Consider the following 27,918-nt stretch of genomic DNA (forward strand, 5'->3'; position numbering starts at 1 on the left):
AGGGGGCACTAAGATTTAGAATGTATGAAGCCACCCTTTACTATCAATATTTTTATATAACAGCATAAAATGTGATTGTTAGTAGTATCTACTTCTTGGAAACTGGTATGTTATTTTTCATCAGAATTATAGCACTATATTTTTCTGTTTTTTATTGAAAAGAACAAGCCACCGTGTAGTCCACATTTTGTGACTGAAGACAATAGAATTATGGCTTTTGGTTAGCTTTGATTCAATTTAGCCATTGGCATAAAGCCAAATCAATTTGAATTTATAAAAAATAAAACTGTCATTTTCATCCATTTTTTAAAATTTATTTCTCTGTTTGCCGTATTTATTTTTTTCTATCACTTTTGCTAAATTCTGTCTCTGTCATCTCTGCGACTATAAGATTTTCTCAGGTTTGCTGACACTGGCTAGTCTTCCACTTAAGCTTCAACATCTACTTTAGGATCCTTAGTCATTATTGCCAGTGAGTATATAGTGGAATGTACCATTTTATGAGAGTGTCTTATTGATGAGGTTGAAGTTGTATGCAGGTAAATATACCAATCTGGGCAGTCTAGACAATGAGTTCCCAAGTAAACACTTATTCTGTTACTTAAATTTAAGCCCTCCTTCTTTTCTTCATTTTAATCCAGCGTTTATTCCTCGGCCAGAGAGCCAAGTCTGGGACAGAGTTTTTCAGCCTTGGTTTTACTTACATTTTTGGTGGATAATTCTTCATTGTAATGGACTCCTCAGGGCAGTGTAGGCTATTTAGTAGCCTCCCTGGCCTGCACCAAGTGTCAGTACTTACCCCCTCCCAGTAGTGACACCCAAAAATATCATTGCCAGAGCTCTCTTGGGAGAGGGAGAATCGTTTTCCCAAAGAGTCAGTATTTTGTTTTTAAGCTTTGGGTATATATTTTTATTGATTTTAGGGAGAGGGATAGAGAGATAGAAACATCAGTGAGAATCATTGATTGGTTGCCTCCCGCATGCCCCCTGCTGGGTAGGACCCACAACCTGGCATGTGTCCTGATCCAGAATTGAACCATGACCTCCTGATTCCTGGGCCAAGGCTCACCCACTAAGCCACTGTTTTGGGGGGAAATAAGAGAAGCATATTTAGCTTCAGAATTATGTGTTTCTAAAGTTTTGCTCTATTGTTTTAAATACATGTTTTCTGATAAAACCTATGGAAGAGGCATTATTAATACTACCTAATAAAAGAGTAATATGTAAATTAACCATCACTCCACTCCACAAGTCACACCCACAAGCCAATCAGAGTGAGTATGCAAATTAACCCGACCAAGATGGCTACAGCCACAGAGAGCAGGAGGGACGTGTTTCCCTGGCTACATAGGAAGCCAAGCTTTTCACCTGCCCTTGCTGGCCTAAGCCTCCACTCAAGGCTACATAGTTTCAATTATAAAAAGTAAACAAATCCAAACTGAAACGGCTGCCACCACTGAGCGAGCAGGAGGCTTGACTCCACTCCAGGCTACAAAGTTTCAATTGTAGAAAGTAAATATATCCCAGATACCAGGGCCTCCACTTGGGTTGCTGGGGGGCATGGCTGGCCTACAAACCACTACAGGCCCCTTGTTCAGGCTGCCCCATGCCCCAAGAGAACCCCCACCCTGATCCGGGACACTCTCCAAAGCAAACCAGCTGGTCCCCACCCATGCACCAGGCCTCTATCCTATCTAATAAAAGAGTAATATACATATTGACCATCGCTTCAACACACAATATGGTTCTCCCCATGTGGTCAAATATCCTGCCCCTATGTGGACACAAGATGCCCAGCAGGGGAGGGCAGTTGAGAGGGACCAGGCCTGTAAGGGAGGGCAGTTGAAGGCAATCAATTCTGTAGGGGAGGTCAGTTAGGGGTGACCAGGCCAGCAGAAGAGGGAAGTTGGGGGCAAATGGGCTGACAGGGGAGTAGTTAGACATCAATCAGGCTGACATGGGAGTGGTTAGGGGGTGATCAGGCTGGCAGGTAGAAGCAGTTAGGAGCAAACAAGAAGGCAGGCAGGTGAACAGTTGGGAGCCAGCCGTCCTGGATTGTGAGAGGGCAGTTGAACATCCCTTGAGGGATCCCAGATTGGAGAGGGTGCAGGCTGGGCTGAGAGACAACCCCCCCTTCTCACCCCATTACACGAATTTCATGCACTAGGCCTCTAGCTTCTGGATGTAGCCAAACAAAAGTATTATTTTTATTAAACAAATGTCTCTTATATTATCAAATTAATAATTATAATGATAATAATGTACAGATATTTTTAAGTGCTTTAGATAATTAATCTCATGTAATCCTCATAGCCTTGGAAAAGAGAAGTACAGAAGAGTTTATACCTTGCCTAAAATATAGTACGAGGCATCTGACTCCAGGGTCCATGCTCACTTTGTTTTGCTTTGTGATTGTATCTATTTTTTTTATCAATTTGAAAGATTATCTTGAATTTAAAAATCTTTAAAATAATTTTTGCTATATATTTAGATTTTGAATTTGGTTTCAACCTAGATAATGTTGGTGAAAAATAGCTTGAGTAGAAAAACAAAGGTTCAATTTAGTTGACTTCATTAAGCCATAATGAATAATACCTATGCTGCTTTACAAGAAAAAAAAACACGTACTTTTCATATTAAAAATATTTTTTACCTTTAATATTTTTTTCAGAACTCAGTTATATTATTTTTCCCATTCATTTACAACTTATATATAAAGAACACAGTTGTGACAAACGTTTGCTTTTAGTTATATTACAATGTTATGGGGAAAAAAGCTTCTCAAGATATCCCTGATTCATTTTTTTTTAATTATGTAGAAAAAATTTGGCATGTTGGCTCATCTTATTATAGTTTGTCTATTTACAATGTACAGAGAAGATATTTTGTACAATGCCTGATGAGTTACTTTTAATTTGAATAGTAGAAAGGCTGTAAATTTACATGAAACAACAATTTATATTAAAAACAAAAATATAGCTATGTGTTCCCAAAGCATATGTCTCCTGTTATATTAAGTCAGAAAATATTTCCAAGATTGAACCAAGTATAATATATAATTGGGGCAATGGTAATAGGGTGTGTAAAACACACTATTTAGGATTTAATAGCTTTCTTTGATTTTTTAGTTCACCTCAGTTATTGTTTCCTCCCATCATCTCAGCGTAGGAATTTTACCATGACTGAGAATCTCCTGGCTGTCTCCTCATTACTCTTGGTAACTAAATTCCCCTTCTCCATCTATACAGATTCTTTCAAAATATAACAGCAGTGAGCTGTAATATATAATAATAATTGGTGTCTCACATGTGCTTAAGCAAGATGATTTAAAACTCTTCATTCCCAAGTACTTATGATTTGTAAAATAAATTAGTACGATGTTACTGAAGCTATAAATTATTTATATTTTATCATTCTTTGACTCATTCTTGGTATTTGAATATATTTTTAAATTATTCTTAATGCCTTATATTTTATTGTAGATATAATTCATTGACTTAACTTTTAGAAAAGAAAAAAACATTTATTTTCTTTTACTTTGATGAAGTTGTTATTTGTTGCAATCACTTTAGAAATGAACTCACCACGTAAATATGCAAGGACATTTAGGTTAGATTCTGAGGTATACAGGAGGGTTAATGTTCTGTCCAAAGTTAACCCAAAAGGAGCATGTAGGACAACATCTCAGATCACTTAACTTCCATATCAAGAACAGAATTGGAGGGGAATATGGAGATTAACCTAAGAACTTATATGCACATCTTATATAATAAAAGGGTAACATGCAAATCTACAGAACAGCAGAAAAACCAAACAACCAATCAAAGCATACTATGCTAATGATACGCTAAGGCTGCTTAACCGCTTGCTATGATTTGCACTGACCACCAGGAGGCAGATGCTCCAACAGGAGGTTAGCTTGCTGCTGGGGTCTCACCCGATCTGGGACTGAACAAGATGGGCCGGACAAGCCTGGAGCCCTCCCCTGACCCCTCCCTGACCTGATAGTGTACCTGTGGGGTCCCTCAGCCTGGTCTGTGCCCTCCTGCAACCTGGGACCCTTCTGGGGATGTCAGAGAGCTGTTTCAGCCCGATCCTGCAGGCCACTCCCCTTGGGAGGGCGCCAGACACAGGGCTCATGGCAGGCAAGCTTATATGCACATCTTATATAATAAAATGTGCAGCAGTGCAAGCCTCTTCCACTGGGATTGATTTGGCTCAATCCTGCAGTAGGCACAGTGGGGCAGGGATGAGCAGGAGCTGCAGGCAGCATTGGACTGTGGGTTTAGGCCCGATCCCTGCAGACCATCCAAAGGGACCCCCGCCTGAGCACGAATTCGTGCACTTGGCCTCTAATATGTACATAACCCAATAAACATAGTTAATAGTGTAGTAAAGGCCTAGCTTGGGGACAGGAATGGGGCGGAGGGGTCAATGAAGAACAAAAGCTGATATCGGGATACTTTGAACAATAAAGATAGATTTAAATAAATAAATAAATAAATAAATAAATAAATAAAACTGCAAAATTGTCATTCTCCGGATCTTGCTTCCTAGCATGTCATCAATTTGGCTTAACTAAACTCTTATAGAAATTAGAAAATATAATAAAACAAAATAAATAATAGAATTTGTCACCTTTTTCTGGAATGATTTTGTTTCCTCAAGATTTTGGAAATGTTTATGTGAGTCTTTCAAAATATATACATGGTGAAAGATTGCAATGAATCTTCTTAGAAAGATCTTGATGTTATGGTACTCAAATTTTCTGTATTTCAACAACTCAAAGTTTATTCAACTCAAATTGAGAGTTCTGGGGCTGTGCATTTCTTGTCATTTTCTTGTGCATCTCATATAGTCAAAATCACATATCTTAAGTAAAATCTTAGCTCCCTTCCCACTTTCTGTGTGACATTGGGCAAGTCACTTTCCTTTGACAAATATTTGCTAGGCATTGTGACAGGTCCCAGTGCAATAAAGAGGAATCAGATATGCCTCTCTGCCTCAGAGCTCACAGCTAGGGAGGAAATCTGACAGTTGAAAGCATACCTAAAACATTGTGTTGGTGGGCATAGGGAGGTATGTGGAGGGAAGAGCTATACTTTTCTGAGCTGCTCATTCCTTAAGTGATAAATGAATTATGATACTTTCCCCTGACAGTCTCACAGCAGATTTATACTAAAGACCAACATTTTAATGATATATCACACAAAAGCAACTTATTAAAACATAAGATGATTAGCATTATGACCCAATAGCCTCAAAGCTGGGTATACATTTAAGAATCTCACTTTGAGACTTTTTAAGGAGATGATGCCCATGTGAGAAAAGATATAGCTGTCAGTAAAATATGAGGTCACATCCCATTAATTGCTACAAACTTTATAGAAATGTTTCATTCCAAACCAGACTAGATTTTGTCTGTAAAAAGCAGGTGGCATTCCACAAAAATGTTTTAATAGACTACTATATGCAGGCATTACTCTCCGAATGCAGAAGAGAGTCATGAAAAAAATGCAGAGGAAAGTCCCCGGATGGTTTTTATAATGGTACTTAGAAACTCGTGATCATTTCCTAAGAAACATGACTGAAAATAATGTCAACTTCTAAAGCCACAGAAATTAAAATAACTCTGTTAATATTTGGGTTGTCCAATACATAATTTCTAATTTGGGTTGAAATAAGGCTATTTAGGTATTCCAAAATAGTAAAGTAGTAGTTTCAGCAAACTCCTAGTGCATGATGAGAAATAATTATGTCTGAATGGTTTCCTACCACCTCCAACACTCTCTTCTTTATTTATTTCTTCCCTTCTCTGTTTAATTGATATACAACTGAGGAAAACTCTGAGGCTAAAACCTCTATGAATAAACATTTGGAAGTTATCCCTGACAAAACCTTTCTGCGGTCCGGAGCATTAAACATATTCCTGGGGAATTGAAACACAGCTCCCCACCAAAAGGATATTGAATTAAGTAAAGATAGTTCCATTTCCACATCCCAATCTTAGTTCTGGTTAACTTCAGCTTACTTATTATACTAGAAATCTGCTTACATTTATAATGAATTCTTCTTCAAATAATTAAATGTTCACGAGCGTACCGGAATGACTTTCCAGATGATTTATTGGTATCTCTTCAGCCTTCACCTCCTGAGTCCCCAAGAAACTGCTTGGGCAGCAGCAACTCCTTTGTTTTTTAGAATGTCAGGTTCTGTAACGTTTTGGCAATTAAGAAATAATCCTTCAAAGCAATTTTGGCAAATTACATAAGACATTTTTATTTCCACATAGTATAATACTAGAATATGCTTTCTTAAAATAACATATAGTTGATATGCATGTTCATATTATAGTCAGAAGATATTAGGAATTTCCTTTTTCCCAACTGAATTTTTTTAATATATATTTTTTATTGATTTTTACAGAGAGGAAGGGAGAGGGATAGATAGTTAGAAACACTGATGACAGAGAATCATCGATCAACTGCCTCTTGCACACCCCCTACTGGGGATGTGCCCGCAACCAAGGTACATGCCCTTGACCGGAATCGAACCTGGGACCTTTCAGTCCGCAGGCTGTCGCTCTATCCACTGAGCCATACCGGTTTCGGCACCAACTGAATTATTTGTACAATTTTTTGGTTTTCATTTAACTACACAATATGAAAGAAGTTGGCCTGTTCAGAAATACAAATTTCTAGTTATATAGACTATAATAACTCTATAAGAAATGTAGGCAAGTAGAAATGTTTTGCCTCTTTTTATAATGTACCTTTGGAGTAAACTCTATTTAAAGTTACTACTATAACTATAACAAATACTACGCACTTGCTTTTTTCATAAAATTAAGCTTTGCTTATATGCTTAGGCAGTAGACTTCACTTAGGAAAACCTCTGTCACATAAATATAGCAAAAGTGATTTTAACTGCATGCATGTGACACTTTTTTTTTTTTTTTTTTTTTAAGATACGAGGAGGAAAACTCATGATTACTTACACCCGCAAGAGTGATGCTGGAAAGTATGTGTGTGTCGGCACCAACATGGTTGGGGAACGTGAGAGTGAAGTGGCGGAGCTGACCGTGTTGGGTAAGTGGGATTCTATCTCATCGGCCCCCTGTGAAGGTCTCCCTCAGTGTTATTTCGGATATTTATACAAGGGAGGAAGACATGACCTTTCTTAGGAAGCTTAACCAACCTTGTGGGGGTGGGAAGAGGAGGGAAGGAATTAGCAAAGCATGTTGTTCAAGACATCATAGGCAAGACAAGGGGCAAAACTAGGAGGGAACCCCAAACCTGGGGAGAAGCTTCAAGAAGTAGGAAACTATATCTAATAAATTTCAAAATTAGATGTCAAATTATGATTCTGTTCTGACTAAACATATAAAATAGTTTTAGTTTACATTTATTTCTTTTTTGAGAAGGCTTTTTCTAATTTCAGAGAGACCATCATTTGTGAAGAGACCCAGTAACCTGGCAGTCACTGTGGATGACAGTGCGGAGTTCAAATGTGAGGCCCGAGGGGACCCTGTGCCTACAGTGCGGTGGAGGAAAGATGACGGGGAACTGCCCAAATCCAGGTACGATCAGAGTGTAATGATGTGATTCGTCTACTCTGAGAGTCTTCAGTGTTCATCAGAACTTGATTCACATGCATGTCATTAGAATCTTTGACTTCTGGGTCGGGGTGAGACACGGTACTAGAGATCATTAGAATAAGGAGGCTGCCATCCTTTCTCTGAGGATTGTGGGAAAGGACTGTACATGCATGACCCTGGCTGTCCAGGGAACTCTTATAAAATCCAATATTCCTTACACAGGTTTCTCTTCTGTTCAACCAGACCACAGTTAATAGTCATTTCTTTTTTGGGAGTTGGTGAGGTAAGGAAGGAGGAACAGCATTAATATATACCTGTGAACCAATTACAAAGCAAGCTTCCTTTTTCTTAGCTACAGCATCACCAGGAACAGAAGAAGACATCAAAATTCCTGATATTGTCAAATCCTGAAATTGGCATAATAGGCTCACAGCCTTAAGGAATGAGGCAAGAAAATGAAGCTTTCGGGCAATGCCTTTAGGTTTTGGTTGCCAGTGTGTCTATTCTTTCAATAAGCATGCATCGACCCCCTACTACGTTTGGGGGTTAGAGTAGTGGTTTAGACATACATTCTGCTCTCAAGAGCTCTCAGAAGGAAACATGTCTGGATAGATACAGAATAACGCAGCAAACTCTTTGGTCCCATAAAGGCAGGCATTTGGAAGCAGTAAACTAGAAGAGACTTCTGAAAGTAAAGTGACATGTAAGCAATTATATAAATGTGATAAGCATGAAAGAGAATATTCTAGGATGTGACGTCACAGCATACATGCAAAGCTAAGAAAGAACATTACATGTTCTGAACGTTAGGAAGTTTAGCATGACTATGGCATAGGACATGTGGCAGGAAGTTAAGGGCTATTAGGTTAGAAATACTGAGGCCAGATTATCAGAGACTTGTATTAATAGACTAAAGAATTTTGAATCATATTATGTGCTCACTGATGATCCAAGAAGAAGACTATGTACAGGATTCCTTTTTAGAGAGAATAACTTTTTTGGACTATGGATATTACATATATGTGTCAGGACACATATAGATATTACATATATGTGTCAGGATACTAGTGTCAGGACACCATTGTTGTTGTCCCTGTAAGGTGATGTAAATTTTCTGTATGGGGGGATGAAAAAGAGGTAGGGGTCCAAAGTGGCAAAAAATTTCTGAAACTCAATTGGATGACTTGTTAGTGACAGGAAACTGGTGAAGGAAGATGGGTAGATGGTGTTAGGAAAAGGAATTTGTTTGTGTCAGAAAATACTAGGTGCCTGTGGGAAATGATGTGCAATTATTAATCATCAGGGTTTATGAATTTGGAGCTTAGATGAAATAAGAATTGAAAATATTTGGGTGGTCAATGAATATATAAACTGTAGTAGATAATATAACTCAGCTATATTATGTAGAAAGAGGACTAACATGAAACTTCAAGAGAAACCCAACATTGAATGGGAAGGAAGATGAGGCAAGGCAAATGAACTCTAGAATGAGACTATCTGAGTTCAGTTATCAACTCTGCCACTAAACTAGAGACCAACACTAACCATGTCACCTTGCCCCCGCTGCCTCGCTTTCTTTTCTCATCTGCACAATGGAAATGCATAATATTTCATACAATGGTTATAAGAATTTTAAAAGATAAAAACCTATAAATTACTTTATGTCTGGCATATATAGATTGAATGGTCACTATATTTTAATTTTAGTATGAGTACAGTTGCTTGAGGGAACAAACAAGTTCCAACTTTAAAAAATGCATATTTTTTGAAAAGTAGTTCAGTAGGTTAGCCCACACAAATTTAAAAACAAGCTCTTTTCGCCTGGCTAGTGTAGCACAGTGGTTGAGCATCTATCCATGAACTCGGAGGTCATGGTTTGATTCCCAGTCAGGGCATATGACCAGGTTGCAGGCTTGATCACCATTAGGGACTGTGCGGGTGGCAACCAAGCGATGATTCTCTCTCATAATTGATGTTTCTATCTCTCTCCTCCTCTCCCTTCCTCTTTCTGAAATCAATAAAACATTTAAAATATAAATAAAAACAAGCTCTTTCCTCTGTGTGTGCTTACTTAGAGGAATGGTGCATTTTAATTATTGTTTTAAATTTCCTGAAGCAAATGTTATGTGTGATTTGATGCCTAGATATATGTTATTTGTAATGAGATCTTTAAATAGAAGGTCACTTAATTGTGCTTTCTTTTGTTCTGTCACTAGATATGAAATCAGAGATGATCATACCTTGAAAATACGAAAGGTGATGGCTGGTGACATGGGGTCATATACTTGTGTTGCAGAAAATATGGTTGGAAAAGCTGAAGCATCAGCTACTTTGACTGTCCAAGGTAAGGTTTGGGAAACAGTTTGTTTTGGTTGTTTTATTATCGGAAATATAATGTTAATATTAAAGAAAACACCATTTAATAAAGTACTCTATATTAAATATAGGCTTAAATAGTGCTAGAAATAATTTACTTCAAACATCTTAAAAAATTGCTATTTTGCCCATGGGAAGTCTATATGCATTTGTTACAAGTAGTTAAATTAAATTTTCAAAATTAGGAAGAGTTCTGTCTTGATCAAGAAGGAGAATGTGCTGTAATCTCTGGATCTTCAACCGTAGAGGCCTTCTAATCTCTTAATTAAATGACAGCTGTTACCAAACCCTTTGCATGCTACAAATCACCCATTCCTTCAGGTCACGCAGTTTCCAGGATCTGTACAGCATGGAACACAAAAACGAGAGGATTCAGTTCCCCTCAGGAATGTAAAGTCATCCATGTGTAGGGACTTTTGTAGTCTTTTTCTGTGCATACACTGCTTCTGATATAACAATGCTCAATAAATATTTGGTGAATTAATAGCATTTGTATTCTGCTAATTTTGATAAAGATGTATTATTTGGTGTGATTTATTATGATTTATTTTTATGTTCTATGGCTATAAGTTTTTGAATGTCAGACTCTTAAACTTATGTGCAGAAATGGTTCTGTCACCCTTATATCATAATCCAGATGTTTTTCATTCTCATAATCCCTTTTCTCCTTTCTCCATGATGTCATAGGATTATTTCTTACTATGTCTCATCTGATAATTTTTCTCTTTTTTTTCCATTTTAGCGCGGATGAGTTGGTTATTGTTACATTTGAGAGAAAATGACCTTAAAAAAACATTGTGTTGCTGACAAAACTTCCCTGTTTTGATAAGTACATAGAGTAATCAGGGATCTTGGCCATAAACCACTTAACTTGTTTTTTGGTCTGACATCAGATGCACTTGGTGCTGTCATCTTTTCTGAGCACTGTCTCCTTTAAGGCTATTATGAAGAAAAAGGTGGCTTTTGAGGGAGTGTTTCTACTGTGGGCTTCCTACAAAAGAGCCTTGGGGTTTTTTTACAGTTTAAAAAAGAATAAAGACTGTTTCCTTTCTGTCTTTAAAGCCATTATATCCCACTTTGGAATTTTTAGCTGAACCTCATAAAAACAAAAGAGAAAAAAAGGATCAAGAACATACATTAAATTTCTAAGACCTAGACTACTTCTCTTTAATCTAAGTTAGATTTGAACTCCATGTAAGGCTAAACTGTAAGAAAAGAAACCCCTTTATATTTAAAGAAAGCATAAATTTAAGAGATGTCAAATCCAAGTTCAAAAGCCCCCCAGAGGAAGTGAAAGTAGCCCAGGATGAACATAAGGCATGAACAGGTGTGTCTATCTCCAGGCAATTGTGACAGGAAGGTTGATTGTCTATCACATTACTCAGAGAGATGTAGTGTTTCACTATATGTTTTAAAGTCCTTTACCTTGGGAGCCTGATGCTTTTATAAATAATAACTATTCTGCTATGTCTATAGTAGACATTGAAATCAAAATAGTTTTTTTTCCCCTTTAATTTTAAAGTCAGTTTCAAAGCCTTAAGTTTTCCATAAGGAATTTTGCTCCCTAGGCTTGCATTTCAATGGAAATTGGTTACATATGATATAATCCAGAAACTATTTGAGGAATTTTGTTCTTATTTTAACTGCATTGAGGTTTCTATAAACTTAAGACAGAGTTGTATATTGTTAGGGTAATTGATTCAAATATTAAAATACGCATATTAACATCACTGTTAAAATATCTTTAACAGCTAGAATAATGTACACAATACATCAAAGAAAGCAATATGATTCCCCACTGTAAAAGGTAACTAAAGATGGGGGAGGGGAGGGGAAAATCAGGAAACTTTTTAAAGGAAACTTGAGAAGTTATATCTTCTTTTCCTTCATTTCAGAGTGATTGTAGAAATATACTAGGTACTACAAAGGAAACTAATCAGAAATGAATTTGATAGCAGGAAACAATTATAATAAGAAATTCAGTAGTGGAGCTTTTGATATCTGTGTTTTATTTCTGGTTCATTTTTAGAAAGGACTATTGGAAACAAGTATGGGATTATAAATAATCTTCCTTTCTCTCACTTCACATTCAATGAATATTTAATTTGAGAGTTGATGTTGAACAACAAAACCTTGTCCTCCAGATAGAAGTTATAGGAAAAAAAGTCTCTTAAATAAAGGTAACTGTGATTTTCACCCTTAGTGAGGACACGATTAGTTCCAACATTTAAAAAAAAACTTAATTTGAGCCCTAGCCTGTGTGGCTCAGTTGGTAGGGTGTCATTCAGTATATGGAAAGGTTTGCTGGAGGCTCTATCCCCAGTCCATGGTGAGGCAGCCAATCAGTGTTTTCCTCTCATATCAGTGTTCCTTCCTCCCTCTCTTCCTCCCTCCCTCCCTCCCTCTCCCATTCTTTCTCTCAAAGAATCAATGGGGAAATCTTAAAAATAAATAACTTAATTTGAAATTACTTTTCTTTTTATTTCCTTTTTCCTTGGTATTTCAGTTCTACTTTTTTGGAGACTACCTTCATATATTTTCTTAAAATATGCCTGCCTTAAATAGTTCTTCTTTAATTCCAAGTATTTTTTTTTTTTCTACTTGTGTACTATTCACAACGCTTAGCATGGTACTGAGAATCTAGTGGGCACTTTATCTAATAAGCACTCGTTACAAGTGAAATGACTATGGACTTGAATCTTCTACTTGAGTGGTAGAAATATCCCAAGGAAATAGGAATACTCTATAGGAAATGCAAGCAGTTTCTGGGGGCTCTTGTTCCGGCCCGCGGGGCAACAACGGGGATACGGAGGAACCACCTAAGAGAATAAAACAAACAAGGAATGCAGAAGAATGTAGGCAAGACAAGGTTCTGATCAAACCTCGACTTTATTTTTTGAAATGGCTGTATATATACAGCAGAAACAAAGGGGGGCAGGGTTGCCTATGCAGAGGGGTCTTTGGCAGTGTACAATTGGTTTAGGCACCGAGTGGCAAGGTGGTAAGGTATCTGGCAACACAGGATTGGCTATCTGCCAGGGCGTTGTAACATTCCAAGGTGTAACATTCCAAGGCTGGGCTATCTATGGGGGAGGATCAGGAAGGGGAAGTTGCAAAGATGTTAAGCGGCAGGTTAATCGTATTTTCTGGCCAAACCCTCAGAGCACTGCATAATTTCTGCTAGAAGGAACTTAATTCTATTTCCTTAAGACGGAGTTGCTTGTCTCAACTCTGATGGCTCCCAACAGGCTCTGATTCTGAGCACCAACAGTGGGTTTGTTTGGGTCAAATTTGAATATATGGCATCTATGATAGTTGTCTGGTGGTCTGTGTTTAAAAGGGAGCAAATAAAACCTAGGACTTGGGAGAGTTTCCTAAACACATCAGAAGTTTGTTACCTGAACTTAAATACTAAACTCATCTGAAGCTTGTTAAATATACAGATTATCTGCCTGCTTCTGGAGCACCTGATTTAGAAGATCTGAAATGGGGGGCAGACATTTTTAATTTTATTTTTAGATAAGCAAGTTTATGAATCCCTGGATTGAAGAGTTATCTGATGAACCAATAGAAAGAATAAAGAGAGTTAAGACATTTCTTTAGAGTTTGGGAATTAGTTTCAAAGTGTATTACAAAGAAGTGTGCAACTAAGGGCCATAGGCATTGGAGTCAGACAGAATTTAGTTGAATTTGCTGTCATGTCATTTACCAATTGTGTGACCTACAAAAGGTGATTTAAACTTCCTGAGCCTCAGGTTCCCCATGCACAAAATGAGTATAGTGATGCAACATCACAGCATTTTTATAAGAATTAAATTAAAATATGTATGTAAAAGTTTTAACATCTGTTACAGAGTTTTATAAGTAAAGAGGATTATATTCATACTAGAGGCCCGGTGCATGAATTTGTGTACAGATGTGATCCCTTGGGGTGGCCTGCAGGGATCAGGCTCCAGCTCTTACCCCCAGCCTCACAGCCCTGCAGCCCCGCCTGGAACCCCACCATGGCCTGGAACCGACTGCTCACCTGCTCCACCATTCCACCATGGTCCCACTCTCATTGGGGTCCATCAGGGCTGGCACCACCTCTACTGCTGCCCACTGTCAGCGCCGTGTCCCCAACATCTGCCATGTTCTGCGCCTGCTCTGGTGGTCAGCACATGTCATAGTGAGTGGTTGAATGCCAGGTTGAACAATTTGCATATTAGGCTTTTATTATATAGGACTAGAGGCCCAGTGAATAAAATTTGTGCACTGGGGGCAGTGTTCTTCAACCCAGCCTGCACCCCTCTCCAATCTGGGATCCCTCAGGGGATATCCCTGGGATTTGGCCTAAATCGGCAGTCAGACATCCCTCTCACAATTCTGGACTGCTTGCTCCTAACCAGTTGCCTGCCTGCCTGCCTGATTGCCCCTAACCACTCCCCTGCCAGCCTGATCAATGCCTAACTGCTCCCCTGATGGCCCAATTGTCCCTAACTGCCCTCCCTTGTTAGCCTGGTCACCCCCAACTGCCCTCCCCTGCCAGCCATCTTGTAGTGGCCATCTTGTGACCACATGGGCAAGGCTGTCTTATGACCACATGGGGTGGCCATATTGTGACCACATGGGGGCGGCCATCTTGTGTGAGGGTGTGGTGGTCAATTTGCATATTACCTCTTTATTATATAGAATTAGTGTTATTATTGATAGCCTTATTGCTTAATTTGAATAAATATTGGTTATTTTTTAAGGAAAATAGTAATGTTCAGATAACTCTAGACAGGTAGTTTTTCTTTGCTATTGTAACTGAGGAATCTTAAATGAGAACACAGTAATGATTATTTATTATGTAACATTAATTAAAACTTTTCTAATATAAAATATTACATTTTCATTAAAAACGCCTTATTATATTTTATAGTAAATGCATTGGATTTTGTTAGTGCCATCAAAACTCATGCTAGATTTATGCTGAAGTTTTGCAGGGTAACTATATAAATTAATGAATATTATGACCATTGGGAACAGAAATGATTAAAAACAATTACATTTTATGTGTGATGCATTGTTATTGTTATGGAAAAATGTTCAGCAGCATGTATTTGATCCCTATTCTGGTTCTATTACCTTTAAGAGTGACTGTTTTCTAATTATTTGGATTCTCAGCATTTCAGGTTATCTTTCTATAAATTAGTGGTGTTTTCTGGTAATTAATTTTGAGACTAGTAAGATTATCCAGGAGCTGATATTCTCAAAAAGTGCTCTTCTCCTTCATGACTACTTTCAAGCTACAATTAAGTTGTCAGTAAAATATGAGATCACATCCCCTTAACAGCAAGTCACTTCGTTCCTAAAACCTACACCGCATATGTATTTCATAAAGCATAGTTTGGATTGCTTTTTCTTGGGAGACAGAATCCAAAAGTCAATGAGTAAAATAAAAATATTAATTATTTATAATTAGAAGATTTTATTTTACCTGAAAAAGGTAAATTATGGTAATATTTGATACTATTAGGAAACTTCTGATTAAAAATATATGCATCCAGGCCTCTATTAATGTTTAGTCAATAAAAGGAACATCCAGCTGAAACCGGTTTGGCTCAGTTGATAGAGCTTTGGCCTGTGGACTGAAGGGTCGCGCATTCGATTCAGTTCAAGGACATGTACCTTGGTTGCGGGAACATCCCCAGTGAGGGGTGTGCAGGAGGCAGCTGATCGATGTTTTTCTCTCATCGATGTTTCTAACTGTCTATCCCTCTCTCTTCCTCTGTGAAAAATTAATTATTTATATATATATATATATATATATATATATATATATATATATATATATTTAAATGAACATCCAGATTCCTTTAATTTGCATGTCAATTTTGGTGTGTCATTAAAACTGTCAGAAGAGACTCAAAGACTGTGCAGTAACTTGACCTATTAAAAAATAATACTTGTTATATGTCCAATAAAAAATGGTGAAGTAATGCTGTTCAGAATAATTAAAAAAGAGAAAGCCTTTCTGCTTAACTTCGTTAATCAGAAAATCAATTTAACCTGCATGTGATGTTCTGTTATTTCCTGGAAAAGTCCAAGGTTTATTACCTATAATTTTAAACCATCAGTGCTGTTGTATTTATACTTAGTGTGTATCTTGATTTTTCCTCCATAGGTATAACACCTACCCACCTCTTCAAGAATTCTCTCTGTGAAATTAAAGTACACAAACAATCAGACAACTTTTTAAAGACATGTCACCTCAGTTTTGCTGTATTTCATTGTAATATTTGCACTTTAATGTCTCATTTTGACAAGAGTTGGGAGTGCTGGCTCTGTCTTGGTAGGAAAGAATTATCCTCTGAACTAGTGTTTCATATTGCATAAAGCTCAATCTCTTACAGAAAATATATAGACCGTGGTATTTATAACCATTTTATAGGTTGTGACATGCCTATAAAATATAAAATCTAACCAGAACAAAATAGATGCATAGAGGTGCCCTGCCAGGTTTTAAACAGTGTGCCACTAACACTGTTAAAATTTATGCCTCTGCCTGGTGTTCCAAGAATTGTAGCAGGTTTGTTTTATTTTTACTATCTCAATCTAAACCTACGCGACCTTTATTAAATGCTTGCCACGTGGGTCTTGGGGTTCTTCTTGGAATCACATGATACTTGTTTTTGTTTTTATTTTTAACCAAATTCGTGGTTAATTTAAAAGTGAGTGGGTTTTTTGTGCAGGCTTTTTTTTTGTGTGTGTGTGTGTGTGTGTGTTTTTTCCCCCCTCTTTGGCTGCCAGTAGCCTTTAAAAAAAGCATAATGGATGTAGGTTCAAAACAATTAAAAGAAAAATATAGGAAGAAAAATAATTTTATTTGCTATAGTATTAGTAACAAATCCTTTAAACTAGTAATTATTTATTTATCATGACAATCATTTCTATAGCATTTTAAATAATTCCATTTTTGAGGAGTGATACCAGATCCCAAAAGAAACAGCAGATAAGGCCACATACAGTTGAAACTCTCCATTTCAAGTCTTTAAGATTTCCTGTGCCTCTTTGCTTCAGTGAGACTCATTGCTTAACAAGGTGAACGAGATGGCATTATTAATCCTTCCATTCCCTTTGCAATTTTACAGATAAAGCAGCTCTTATTACTGTTAAAATTTCATTTCCAGAGTAAATTTGTGTCTCTCTCTCACCAGAGTGATCATGTTCCCACCGCATGCCTGTCACAGGAAACCAAACTGAAAACTGACTTCCATACAATAGTCATTTCCCAAGCAATCACATATTATCTTCACTGCGTTGAAACATTAAGAAAATCTGATCCCATTTTTGTCTGTCTCTCTTTCAATAGGAACCAAAAGACATTTAGTCCTCCCGTTTCCCTGTAGCCTGGAGTGCCAGGCCAGTCAGACACTGGAAGACGGGCATTTAGATCTTACTTCACACCCCGCTGCACTGCTCTGCAGGCCTCTCCTGGGGGCCCGGGATCCTTTGTAGCTAAGGAAACAGTTGCTTTTATGCCCTTTCAGCAACTGCTCTGTGAAAAGAAAAGACAGATGCCAAGCATCTCTGAACCAGATGATTCTCTGTTCCTAGAGAAGTAGGATCTCTGTACAGTCCCAGCTCTTTTCTCCTAAGTGCTTCATTTTTCTTCCCTTGATGTGAAATTACTCCATTCTCTTAATTTCATCACCTTTTTTAATTCTAAAAGTATAAAATATGATATCATAAGGGATGTCACTACCTCTTTAAATGTTATTGTAGACATATAGTAAGGAATGTTCCAATGAATGATCCAAAGAAAGTGCCTTGTCTTCTGTCTGGAGAGTTGTTATTTTCCCATCAGTGTTTATGTCTACTGTACAGTGAAGGAGTAGAGCCTTCCTCATTAGGAGTGATTAGCCACTGACAGCTTCTGGAAGGCTGAGCCTTACCATAAAGTCTGAGATTGACAGGAGACCAGGGAGGCACTGTGTTAGAAAAAAAAGACTCCTTCTGCCTTTTGGCTGGCTTAATTACTATGAATGGATGTTTTCTTGAGCCTTTCTCCTAGAGAACCTCATGCTTCACACAAGAAGCTTTGCTGAAATAACTTGGGGATTGAAGTTTATTATTAACTCCTACGAGATGTCCCAATAAACTGGGAACTGCACAGCAGTTAGAACTTTCAGTGAAGCAAGAAGCAGCTATCAGCGGTCTGGCTAAGCTTTTAAGTTTCTACTAACTCAGAATGTGATTATTTGTTCACAGGAAATAATAGTGATGCAGTGAAAATGGTAAGAGACTAGGCATCAGAGCTGAAGGGTCTCATGTTCTACATGCAGTTGAAGGCAGTGTAACTGCAGATGTTCATCAGTAGATCACATGGGAGACGCGGGGCCAACCTTTACTCACTTATTTCTTACTACAGGCCTGGTGCACAAAAATTGTGCCCTGGCGGGAGGAGGGATTAATATCCCTCCTAGTATGTTCACTGCTGGGTAAATTTCCTGATAGAATCAATAATATTGAATCTCTTCCCTGCTCTTTGAATAAATATAATTCATATATTGGAACAATTGAATTAATTGGAGATAAAAATAATTTGGATAGATGGTCCCTAGTAATACCTTCCATGTAACTTAAAACTTAATAGTATTAAAAATGGATCAGAAGGCATAACCCACCAAAATAAACATGTCTGTGCCTTTTACCTTTTTCTAAGATGTGAAATAACAACCGTGACGATAAGCGAACCACATGGATCACTAAATAACTAGGTGAAACTAAAACAATATAGATTGCTCTGACTTCCATTGCCAGTCAAATTTAATAAACCAGCATTCAAAACAAACTATGGGGCAAAGAAGGCACGTTTTATAAATTTGTGGTTTCTGTACATAGGGCCTGCTATGTTCTGCTTCCTATCAGCACATGAGATCTTTGCGTAAGAGTCATACGACTTTTTAGAGCTTGTATGATGTCTAGGCATAAAAGAAGTAACAAGAGAAAAATCTGGGCTTTCAGTTCTGAGTTTCCTTTCTTTGATGTAGACTTCATTTAAATCATTTGTTGGAACAGTTTCCTTAAACTGCTGATTTCGGAAAAGCTGGCAGAATAATAGTTCATTGTTTCTGACCGTTAATGTGGTTATTTGAGTCAAAGCCAAAACTAACTGTGTCAAGGGGCCTTTTTGCAGGTTCAAGTTGGGTTTACTACAATACAAGGTCCTGCTTAAGAACTGGGAGTTCATCAGTATTTTGATGAATCACGTATTGTAAATCCCCAAAAGCTTTACTGGATGACTTTAAGAACCTTCATATGTATGTGACATTTGTGCCAGACTCTGACCAGATGGAGTAGACTGGTTCTTCTGGGAATGATCCTTCATGACATGTGGCCATACTCTATGGAGGCCCGTGGTGCCTTAGAAAGTAGTGCTTCGGAGGTTGGGGGGTATTTATCTTTATATATATGATATTTTATAAATTATAATTATATACTTCTATGTGTAATTATATTCCTATATAATTACAATGTATATTTATGTATCATAATACACACACATCACAGTGTTGTATTTATTTGCCACCTCCTGGTGTATGTATTGCTACTTTGGTTTCATTATTGAGAGTTTTACAGATGTCTCCCATTCTCCCCTCCCCCCCCCCCCCACTTCTTATACCCAGCCCCCGCCCCACTCCAGACCTTCCCCACACTATTGTCTATGCCTATGGGCTATGAATATATGCATATATGTTCTTTGGTTAATCTCTTTCCACTCCCCACCCTCCCCTCTGAGATCTCTCATCCTGTTCTATGCATCCACGCCTCTGGACCTATTTTGTTCATCCCTTTATTGCAACTTTTCACACTGGGGAGTCTTATTCAAAAAGCCTGCCTTGCAGAATTTGTTGTAGATCTTTTGTTGTTGCTGCAGTTGTTTATTTTCTAGTTTAAATAATGATTTAAAAAGAAATATTAGTAGATGATTTGAAGGGCTGAGGAGAAAAAAGATTTGTTGTTGTAAAGAGAAAACCCAAGGAGACAGTGAACTGTGTGTGTGTGTGTGTGTGTGTGTGTGTGTGTGTGTGGAGACTTTTAAGGAATCAGGGTTGCCAAGCTGAGCTCTTTGTGAGCAGGCTGAAAGTGAAATGCCATCAGCCAAGAGCTTTAATGAAGTCCCACTGCAGAATTTAACAAGAGAATGATTTGTGAGAATGGCTCCCTCTCCTCACTGCTCTGATCCAGGGGCGTAAATAGGATGCTGAGCTCCACTCCTGCTGGTTTTTTTATGCTGTTTCATTTGATTGAGACTCTGCAGCATTATGGCCTATGATTCTCTTCCTTTTTTTTTTTTTCCTGTAGGAAGGACAAAGTAAAGAACTTCCTGTGTTCTTATAGCCTTTCAGAAATAGCCATTTTAACCCTAATGACTGTTGAAGATGTGACTTTATCTTAGATTTCTTTCATTCACTCATAAAGGTTTTGGTTGCTTTCAGTTATTTCAAACAAACTGATGTAAATCTTAAAAATTATTCCGAGGAAAGGCATTCACCATATGGCCTTCCTACTGAGAATTTGAAGCACTCTCTTAATGTGTGTGCCAAGCAAGTGCTTGAAGAAATAGAGCAGTCAGCTACAAGAAATAATTGATACAGAAGATGACTCTGTGACAAATAATGACACCGCACCACACCAGTAAATAGCACACCATGGGCCTCCCATTATTTTCTGAGCTTTGCTGTGATTTATTCATCTACATAACAGAGGGTAAGGCTTTCTTGGACCAGTGCTATAGATATATGACTTAGCAACTATCTTTAGCAACCCACATGCTCAAATAATTGCATCAATATGGAAATAGAAATATGTTATTCAGTGGTGTGTACCTGTACAATCTGAATACTCAGTATGAGAATGAAATTTAGAAAAGTAAATTGTTTATTTTTTTCCCTATAGACACTGATGAGTACCTCATTTATTTTGAGTAGCTCATTTTAAAACATTGGATTCATTGCTAACAATCTCATATAACTTAGAATTATTTTGTAATGTTGTGTATCATTTAATGTAAAAATAATTCTACCTTATTTCACATTACTATATTCTATTTTATCTATAATTGTTAGGCTATACTGATTGAAATAATTCATTGTTTAGAAGAGAATTTTTAGGAGATGGTGATTGAGATAATTCATTGTTTAGAAGAGAATAATCATAAAGCAAATTATTATAAAGCATTTTTTTTTTTTTTTTGTAAATCTAACTATTTGCCATTAAGGACACTTTTTTCCCTATCGTGAAAGCAAAGATATAGGTTTTTTTGCTTCCTAAATTGATTTAGGGAATATTACCATTTGAATTATGATCCTGAGTTTCTGTCAGGTGGCAGATAAATTATTGTAGACTGCTAGATAGTTGTGTTTTAATCTCTTTAGAAGGTAAACAGTTAAGTTGCATCATTTACTAATTGCTTTTTGGTAAAGACATATTTTTAGGAGCAGACATAAAAGAGGAAGAATATTAACTTTTTCTGAGTACTGATGATATGCCAGATATTATGCAGGGCACTTTTTATATCTTTGAGGGAATAATTATTTGTTAGTGTTCTGTTAAACCTTAGGCTGAGTAGATAATCTACAGCGAGGTTTCTCAGTCCTGGCACTATTGATATTTTGAGATGGATCACCTTTGTGGGAGAGCTATCTTGTGCATTGTGGGATACCTATCAGTACCCCTGGCCTCTGTGCACTAGATGTTAGTAGCACCACCACCCTTCAGATGTGACAACCAGAATTATCTCCAGAGCTATCAATCTACAGATCTACAGAATAATCTAAGATTCAAATGGAGGGGAATAGTTCATAGTATTTTATGGACCCATTAAATATATTCTAAAAATGTCACCTTAATTACTCTATTTTTATGTCTAAAAAGGAGAAAGACAGAATGACAGGCTTTTATGTTAAACTTAATCTTTTCCCAAAAAAGAAATCATATCTTAGTATTCAAATATTCTTAAAGTTTTTAATTATTAGAGATATTATCATTCATCAGTATGTATGAATATAATTGCTCTAGCTTAACAGTAACTGGGTTTTTGTCAGTTCAAATGTAGATACTGCTTGAAAATTTAAGTGTTCCTTTGTTTTAATAAAAATGTGTTTCAACCTCCCTACCCTCCCACTTGTGTAACTTAACTACTTTTACTCTATTCATATTCTTCTAGAATGTGATGTTTACATAGCAAGTCTGTCATATTGTTAATTGAGCTCTGTATTAAAAAATATATGAAAATGAAAAAAAGTCACATCAATTTAAGGATCCCTTATTATTTAGCTACTAACAATGGACACTAATATCTATGAACTAGCAGAAGAATCCCTGTGTCAAGGAGATTTAATTTGTAGCCCATTCAAGAAAATTGCTGTTCTCTGATATTTACTGTTAGGATGTGTTTTACCATACATAATTTGATTAATTGTGATCTTCTATAGACTCCTTTTAGGAGTTTAGAATATTTAACTTATTTTAGATACAAATAATGTGCAAATCTCTTGTCATTACATTTTTTTAAAATCTATGTTGTTGAATGTATTACAAATGCCCTTTGTTTATGTGTTTTTTTTTCCAATTGATCCCCTCTACCCTGCCCCCACCTCTACTAGGCCTTTATGACTCTTTTGTCTGTGTCTGTGGGTTGTGCACATCTACACTAATAAAAGAGTAAGATGCAACTTGACCATATCACTGTGATGCCCACCAATCAGCAGTGAGTATGCAAATTAACCCAACAAAGATGGCAGGTGAATTTGCATACTCAGGTGCCAAGTGGCCAGGGGCAGGGCAGTACACAGGCAGAATGACAGGTCACTATGATGCTCACTGACCACCAAGGGGTAGAAGCTCAATGCAGGAACTGCCCCCTGGTGGTCAGTGAGCTCCCACAGGGAGAGTGCTGCTGAGCCAGAAGCCAGGCTCCTGACAGTGCTAAGGAGCAGCGAGCAGATGGGCAGTAAGGAGCAAGATCCTGGACTGCACAAGATCCTGGACTGCACAAGATCCTGGACTGCAAGAGGGCGCAGGCCAGGCTAAGGGACCCCACCCTCCTAGTGCACAAACTTTGTGCACCGGGCCTCTAGTGTTGAACAAGAGTGGTAAAAGCAGATATCCCTGTCTTTTTCCTATTGTTAGGGAAATGGTTTTAGTTTTGGCCCACTGAGAAAACATGACCCATATATATTTTGCCATTACATCTAAAAATAATTGTATGGCCAAAACCAACAGTGAAAAAATCTCAACATGTTGTATAACTTGGAAGTATAAACTCAAATTGCCATTAAACTTACAAAATTTAGCTCTCAATGTAAAAATACCACAACCTTAGTCATAATGATGTGTCTATTATGTAAATATTTTACTTTCCTGAAATATTTCTGTTATTTTCTGGATTTATCATATGAGCTATATGTATGAAGTACTTCATCAGCTCTACGTAATATTAACTAAAAACAGTATTTTTGAGGGCATTTCCTTGTAGAAAATACATTTGTATATAAGTAATCATGGGAAAATATTGGGAGCAGAGGGATATATAGCCATTCTCCTCATTTGACTCTGAATTTCCAAACTCAAAATCATAACATAGAAAGCACTTTGAGTCAATTGCTCTATTCCTTTACCAGATGGGATTATAGCTAAGCTGTTGTTGCCAAGTGGATATAAATCCCATTTTTAAAGACCTCTGGAGACATCACAGTTGGCAACCAATCCATGGTTCAGTGACCTTTACTGTTAACTGCTTCTCTTCTATACTTTGCCTAAGTCATTTGTGCTATTATTTAGGCCCATTATCTTCTTGTCTGGCCTAAGTAGTTATCAAGATTGGCTGCTCCCTGTATTTATAGACCTGACTTGAAGACTCAAGTATCTATACAGCTAACTTATTTTCTCAGACCAAAAAATGCCTCTTTCTCCAGCTTCTAATAATTTTTTCAAACATTTAGAATCTATCCTGCTTCTGTCTCCTGAATATTACAAACAGAAAAAAAATGAGTATTTTCTTTCTCCCTTTCCCCTCCCTCCCTTTTTTTCTTTCTTGGTTTCTTTCTTCATTCCATTTTTACCTTCTTTCTCTCTTAGCATATCCTATTTATAACTAAAGATTATTGTCTGAATAGTCTATATTCTTAGAAAGACGATTTCAAAGTAACTAAATAACCTATAACATTCAAAAGAGGAAGTCCTTTATATTAGGCATAGATATATGTATTTGAGAGATAGAAAAAGGCTAAAATCTCCCAAACTTTTAACAGTTGTTTGAAAAAAAAACACCCACTATTAGTCAAGTATATAATATTTATATTATTTCTATCTTTAATGAAAGCTATCCTTTTTTCCTTTTATATGTGAAAAGAAACAAGTTTTATAATCATATAATTTATGTCTCATACAAATTATATATATATATATATATATATATATATATATATAGAGAGAGAGAGAGAGAGAGAGAGAGAGAGAGAGGCCTGATGCACAAAATTCGTGTATGGGTGGGTCCCTAGGCCTGGCCAGTGATCAGGACCATCTGTGGGGCAACCAGCAGGGTGATCTGGGAGGGGGGCCTCCAGGCACCTGCCTTGGCCAGCCTGGAGTCTGTGGCTGGGAGCAGCTCCTGCATTGAGTGTCTGCTCCCCTGGTGGTCAGTGCACATCATAGTGACCAGTTGTTCCACCAGTCGTTCAGGCATTGGGTCAATTTAGGCTTCCAATAATTCCCCCATTCCCCATAAGAAAATATAATTGAGGTGAAAACAGTATGGTTTCTACAAATTCAGCATTGCAGCAAGTTCTCTAACCCTTCACCTAATTACTGGAGATGGATTGTAATCTGCATAATGTTGCTACGTTTTAAAAATTAAATAGCACCTTTAACCAAGCTAGTGTGGCCAATTTGGTTGCAGTATCATCCTGTATACCAAAGGGTGGCAGGTTCCATTCCCTGTCAGGGCACACATTTCCTGGTTGCAGATTTGTTCCCTGGTGGTAGAATGTACAGGAGCCAACCTATTGATGTTTCTCTCACATCAATGTTTCTCTCTTTCTCCCACCCCTCTCTCTTCTTCCTCTCTCTAAAACCAATAGTAAAAAAAATAAGGCTTTAAAAAATTAAATAGCACATTTTTAATCTCTTAACATATATTTGCAATATTTACCTTAAAAGGAATTTTTTTTAAATATTTTTATCATGTTTCAAATGAGTATTTTTTTTCTTCAGTTTAAGTATTTTGATTAAAATTGATCCACCCTTAACAATGATTATGTTAATTATTTTTATTTCATTAAATGAGTAGCTTTTTAAGGGGCTTTAAGTCTGTGTTCTTCCCACCTTTTAGTTTCCCATATCTTTTTAAATAATAGCTAAATATTCTTAAAAGGTTTTTAATATCACAAAGAATTTAAAAATAGTTTTTATATGTAAGTAGTAAGGATTTTAGGTTAAACGGTTTATGACAACTTAAATGTAAAATGAAGTATATTTTGTGTTCTATTGCATATACAGTTCTCCCTGAACGGCTTAACCAGCTGAAACATTTGTACAGAGACTTGTATTTAGTCAGGAGGCCTGGAAGGCAGTCTTTGGTTAGTCATCTGTGACCTTGAGAAAGTTATTTAACGAGTTAGGTTCTCTGTTTCTCCTGCAAAAGGGATAGGGTTAGACTGACCTGATAAGTTGTAAGGTCACTTCCAGCACTAACATTTTAAAGTTTTGTTGTTTTATTAGAGATAGAAAGGTTTTTCTTCTTTCTGTGTGTGGGGGGGGGGTGGGGGGAAGGGAGTTGGAATAGAGGTGCTACCAGCCTTTAAAGCAGAAAGAAAAGTTTTTGAGAAGAGTTATGAGGAGGGGTAAGGGAAAAGCCACCCATAAATCACCAACATCCTATATAATAAAAGGCTTATATGCAAATTGACTGTACAGCGGAAGGACTGGTCACTGTGATGCACAGGGACCACCAAGGGGCAGAAGCTCAACACAGGAGCTGCCCCTGGTGGTCAGTGCGCTCCCACAGGGGGAGGACTGCTCAGCCAGAAGCCCTGAACCGGGCGGCACTAAGGATGTCCGACTGTGACTCTGCTTTTCTCTGATTGTTCCTGGACATACCTAACTGGACAATAATGGGCATTAACTATTGTAGAGAAGTTACCAACTCTGTATAGAAAGAAAATCCTAACTCCTAACAAATGAAAAGGGGATTAAATTGTGACAAGTTTTCATTTGGATAAGGGGAATCATTTCCTGAGAATAATGGGTGCTAAAAGTTAATTATTATTCAGCATAGAGTCCTCTCAAAAACTTATGTTTTATAAGCTTCTATGTTAGATGTTGTTCTTAGGTAACTTTTAGTGTCCTTAAGAGACTATGAAATATTTTCCAGTTACTGTCATTGGCATGATATGCAGTGGTTGTCTTGAAATAACATATATATATATATATATATATATATATATATATATGTATATGTATATATATATGTATGTATGTATATTACTAATTCCAGAGAGGAAGGGAAAGGGGCAGAAAGGTAGAAACATCAATGCTGAGAGATAATCATTGATAGGCTGCCTGCTGCATGCCCCACACTGGGGATTGAGCCTGCAACCTGGGTATGTACCCTGACTTGGAATCCAATTGTGACCTCCTGGTTCATAGGTCAAAGCTCAACCACTGAGCCAAGCCAGTTGGGCAAATTCTTAAGACTCAACACCTATGACTTAATTGCTAGTAAAACCTATATGCAAGGAAAATACATTTATTTAATTTTAAATGAGCTGCCTTCCAGTAAGTTTCTTATTTCTAACATGTTGGATATTTTTGAAATGTTCAAGGAATTTTAAATTGCTGAAAAAAACTAGAAAATATTTAGGAATCATTTCTCTTATCCTTTAATTTTAAATAGGCTTGATTTGTAAAAGTATAATTAGATCAAATGTATTTTCACAGATTACCCCAAAATATGATTCTGCAACTTTGTGGTTTTTTTACAACAAAATTCTGTTGCTACAGGTTGTCAGACTCTTTCTCATAGTTTCCAAGTATTGCTTCTTGTCATTTAAGAGACATCATTTTTTAGGTTTCAAGAAGTGTAACCAAGTCTGCTTTACTTTGTGTTTTCAAATCTGGATAGCATAAGTGATTCTATTATGAACATTATGCTTGAGTAAATGAGAAAGATTTTCCCTTTTCTTGCCTGAGTGTGTGAAAAAGTAGGCTTAAAGTATTTTTCTTTCAAGTGAAAAATAAAGACAAGTTATTTCATTCACATTGAAGGTAAAGTGTGAGTTAAAATGTGTTTTTGAGTTACATTTAAATTTTGTATATGTGGTAACAATAGGTTAGAGAACTTTTATCTCTTTTAAAACTTTATCATTTCACAGCAGCAGCGCTTGGGATAGTTCATTTCATTAAACTACAGAAATATATATTAAGTCTCTTTAATTTGAACTTGCAGAAATGAGAATTATTAATCTGAATAAAATGTATTGTGGTTGTCTCCTGGGATTTTATGAAAAAATTCTACTTTTGACAGTAGGAATTGCCATTGCTTCTAAAAGACTGAAACAAAACAATAATTTTCCAGTATTTAAAATATGTATTACTTGATATGTTAAAATGCCTGATATTTCATCATTGAAACCAGATAATATATGATTATAACTTTATTAGATAGTGTTATAAAATTTTCTGTGTTTTCATGATGTATTCACTTCTTTTTATGTCTTCTCAATTAAAAATATGCAATAATTTAAATGTAACTCCTTTTAGTAGCCTTGATTCTCAACCTGTGATCATGGGCCAACAGCACCTGGGTGATTTTTAGAAACACAAAATTTCTGGCCACACTCCTGATCTATAGAATCGTAATCTATATTTTAAACAGATCTTAGGGTGGTTTTGTATGCTAATTCAAGTATGAGAGG

General features: G+C 36.9%; 1 protein-coding gene across 8 annotated transcripts in view; it reads left to right on the plus strand.

Moving 5' to 3' along the window:
* The window catches only part of ROBO1 (roundabout guidance receptor 1), a 997,335-nt gene that overhangs the window by 876,634 nt on the left and 92,783 nt on the right, over positions 1 to 27,918 (plus strand). For all 8 annotated transcript variants that reach the window (XM_036444218.2, XM_045584064.1, XM_045584063.1 and 5 more), the window contains 3 exons: positions 6,968 to 7,088; positions 7,441 to 7,579; positions 9,814 to 9,941. In XM_036444218.2, the coding sequence (XP_036300111.1) occupies positions 6,968 to 7,088; positions 7,441 to 7,579; positions 9,814 to 9,941 (388 nt within the window). The remainder of the gene's footprint in view (positions 1 to 6,967; positions 7,089 to 7,440; positions 7,580 to 9,813; positions 9,942 to 27,918) is intronic.

The sequence above is a fragment of the Pipistrellus kuhlii genome, unplaced genomic scaffold (genome assembly GCF_014108245.1).
Source record: "Pipistrellus kuhlii isolate mPipKuh1 unplaced genomic scaffold, mPipKuh1.p scaffold_m20_p_2, whole genome shotgun sequence".
In the NCBI taxonomy this organism is placed as follows: domain Eukaryota; kingdom Metazoa; phylum Chordata; class Mammalia; order Chiroptera; family Vespertilionidae; genus Pipistrellus; species Pipistrellus kuhlii.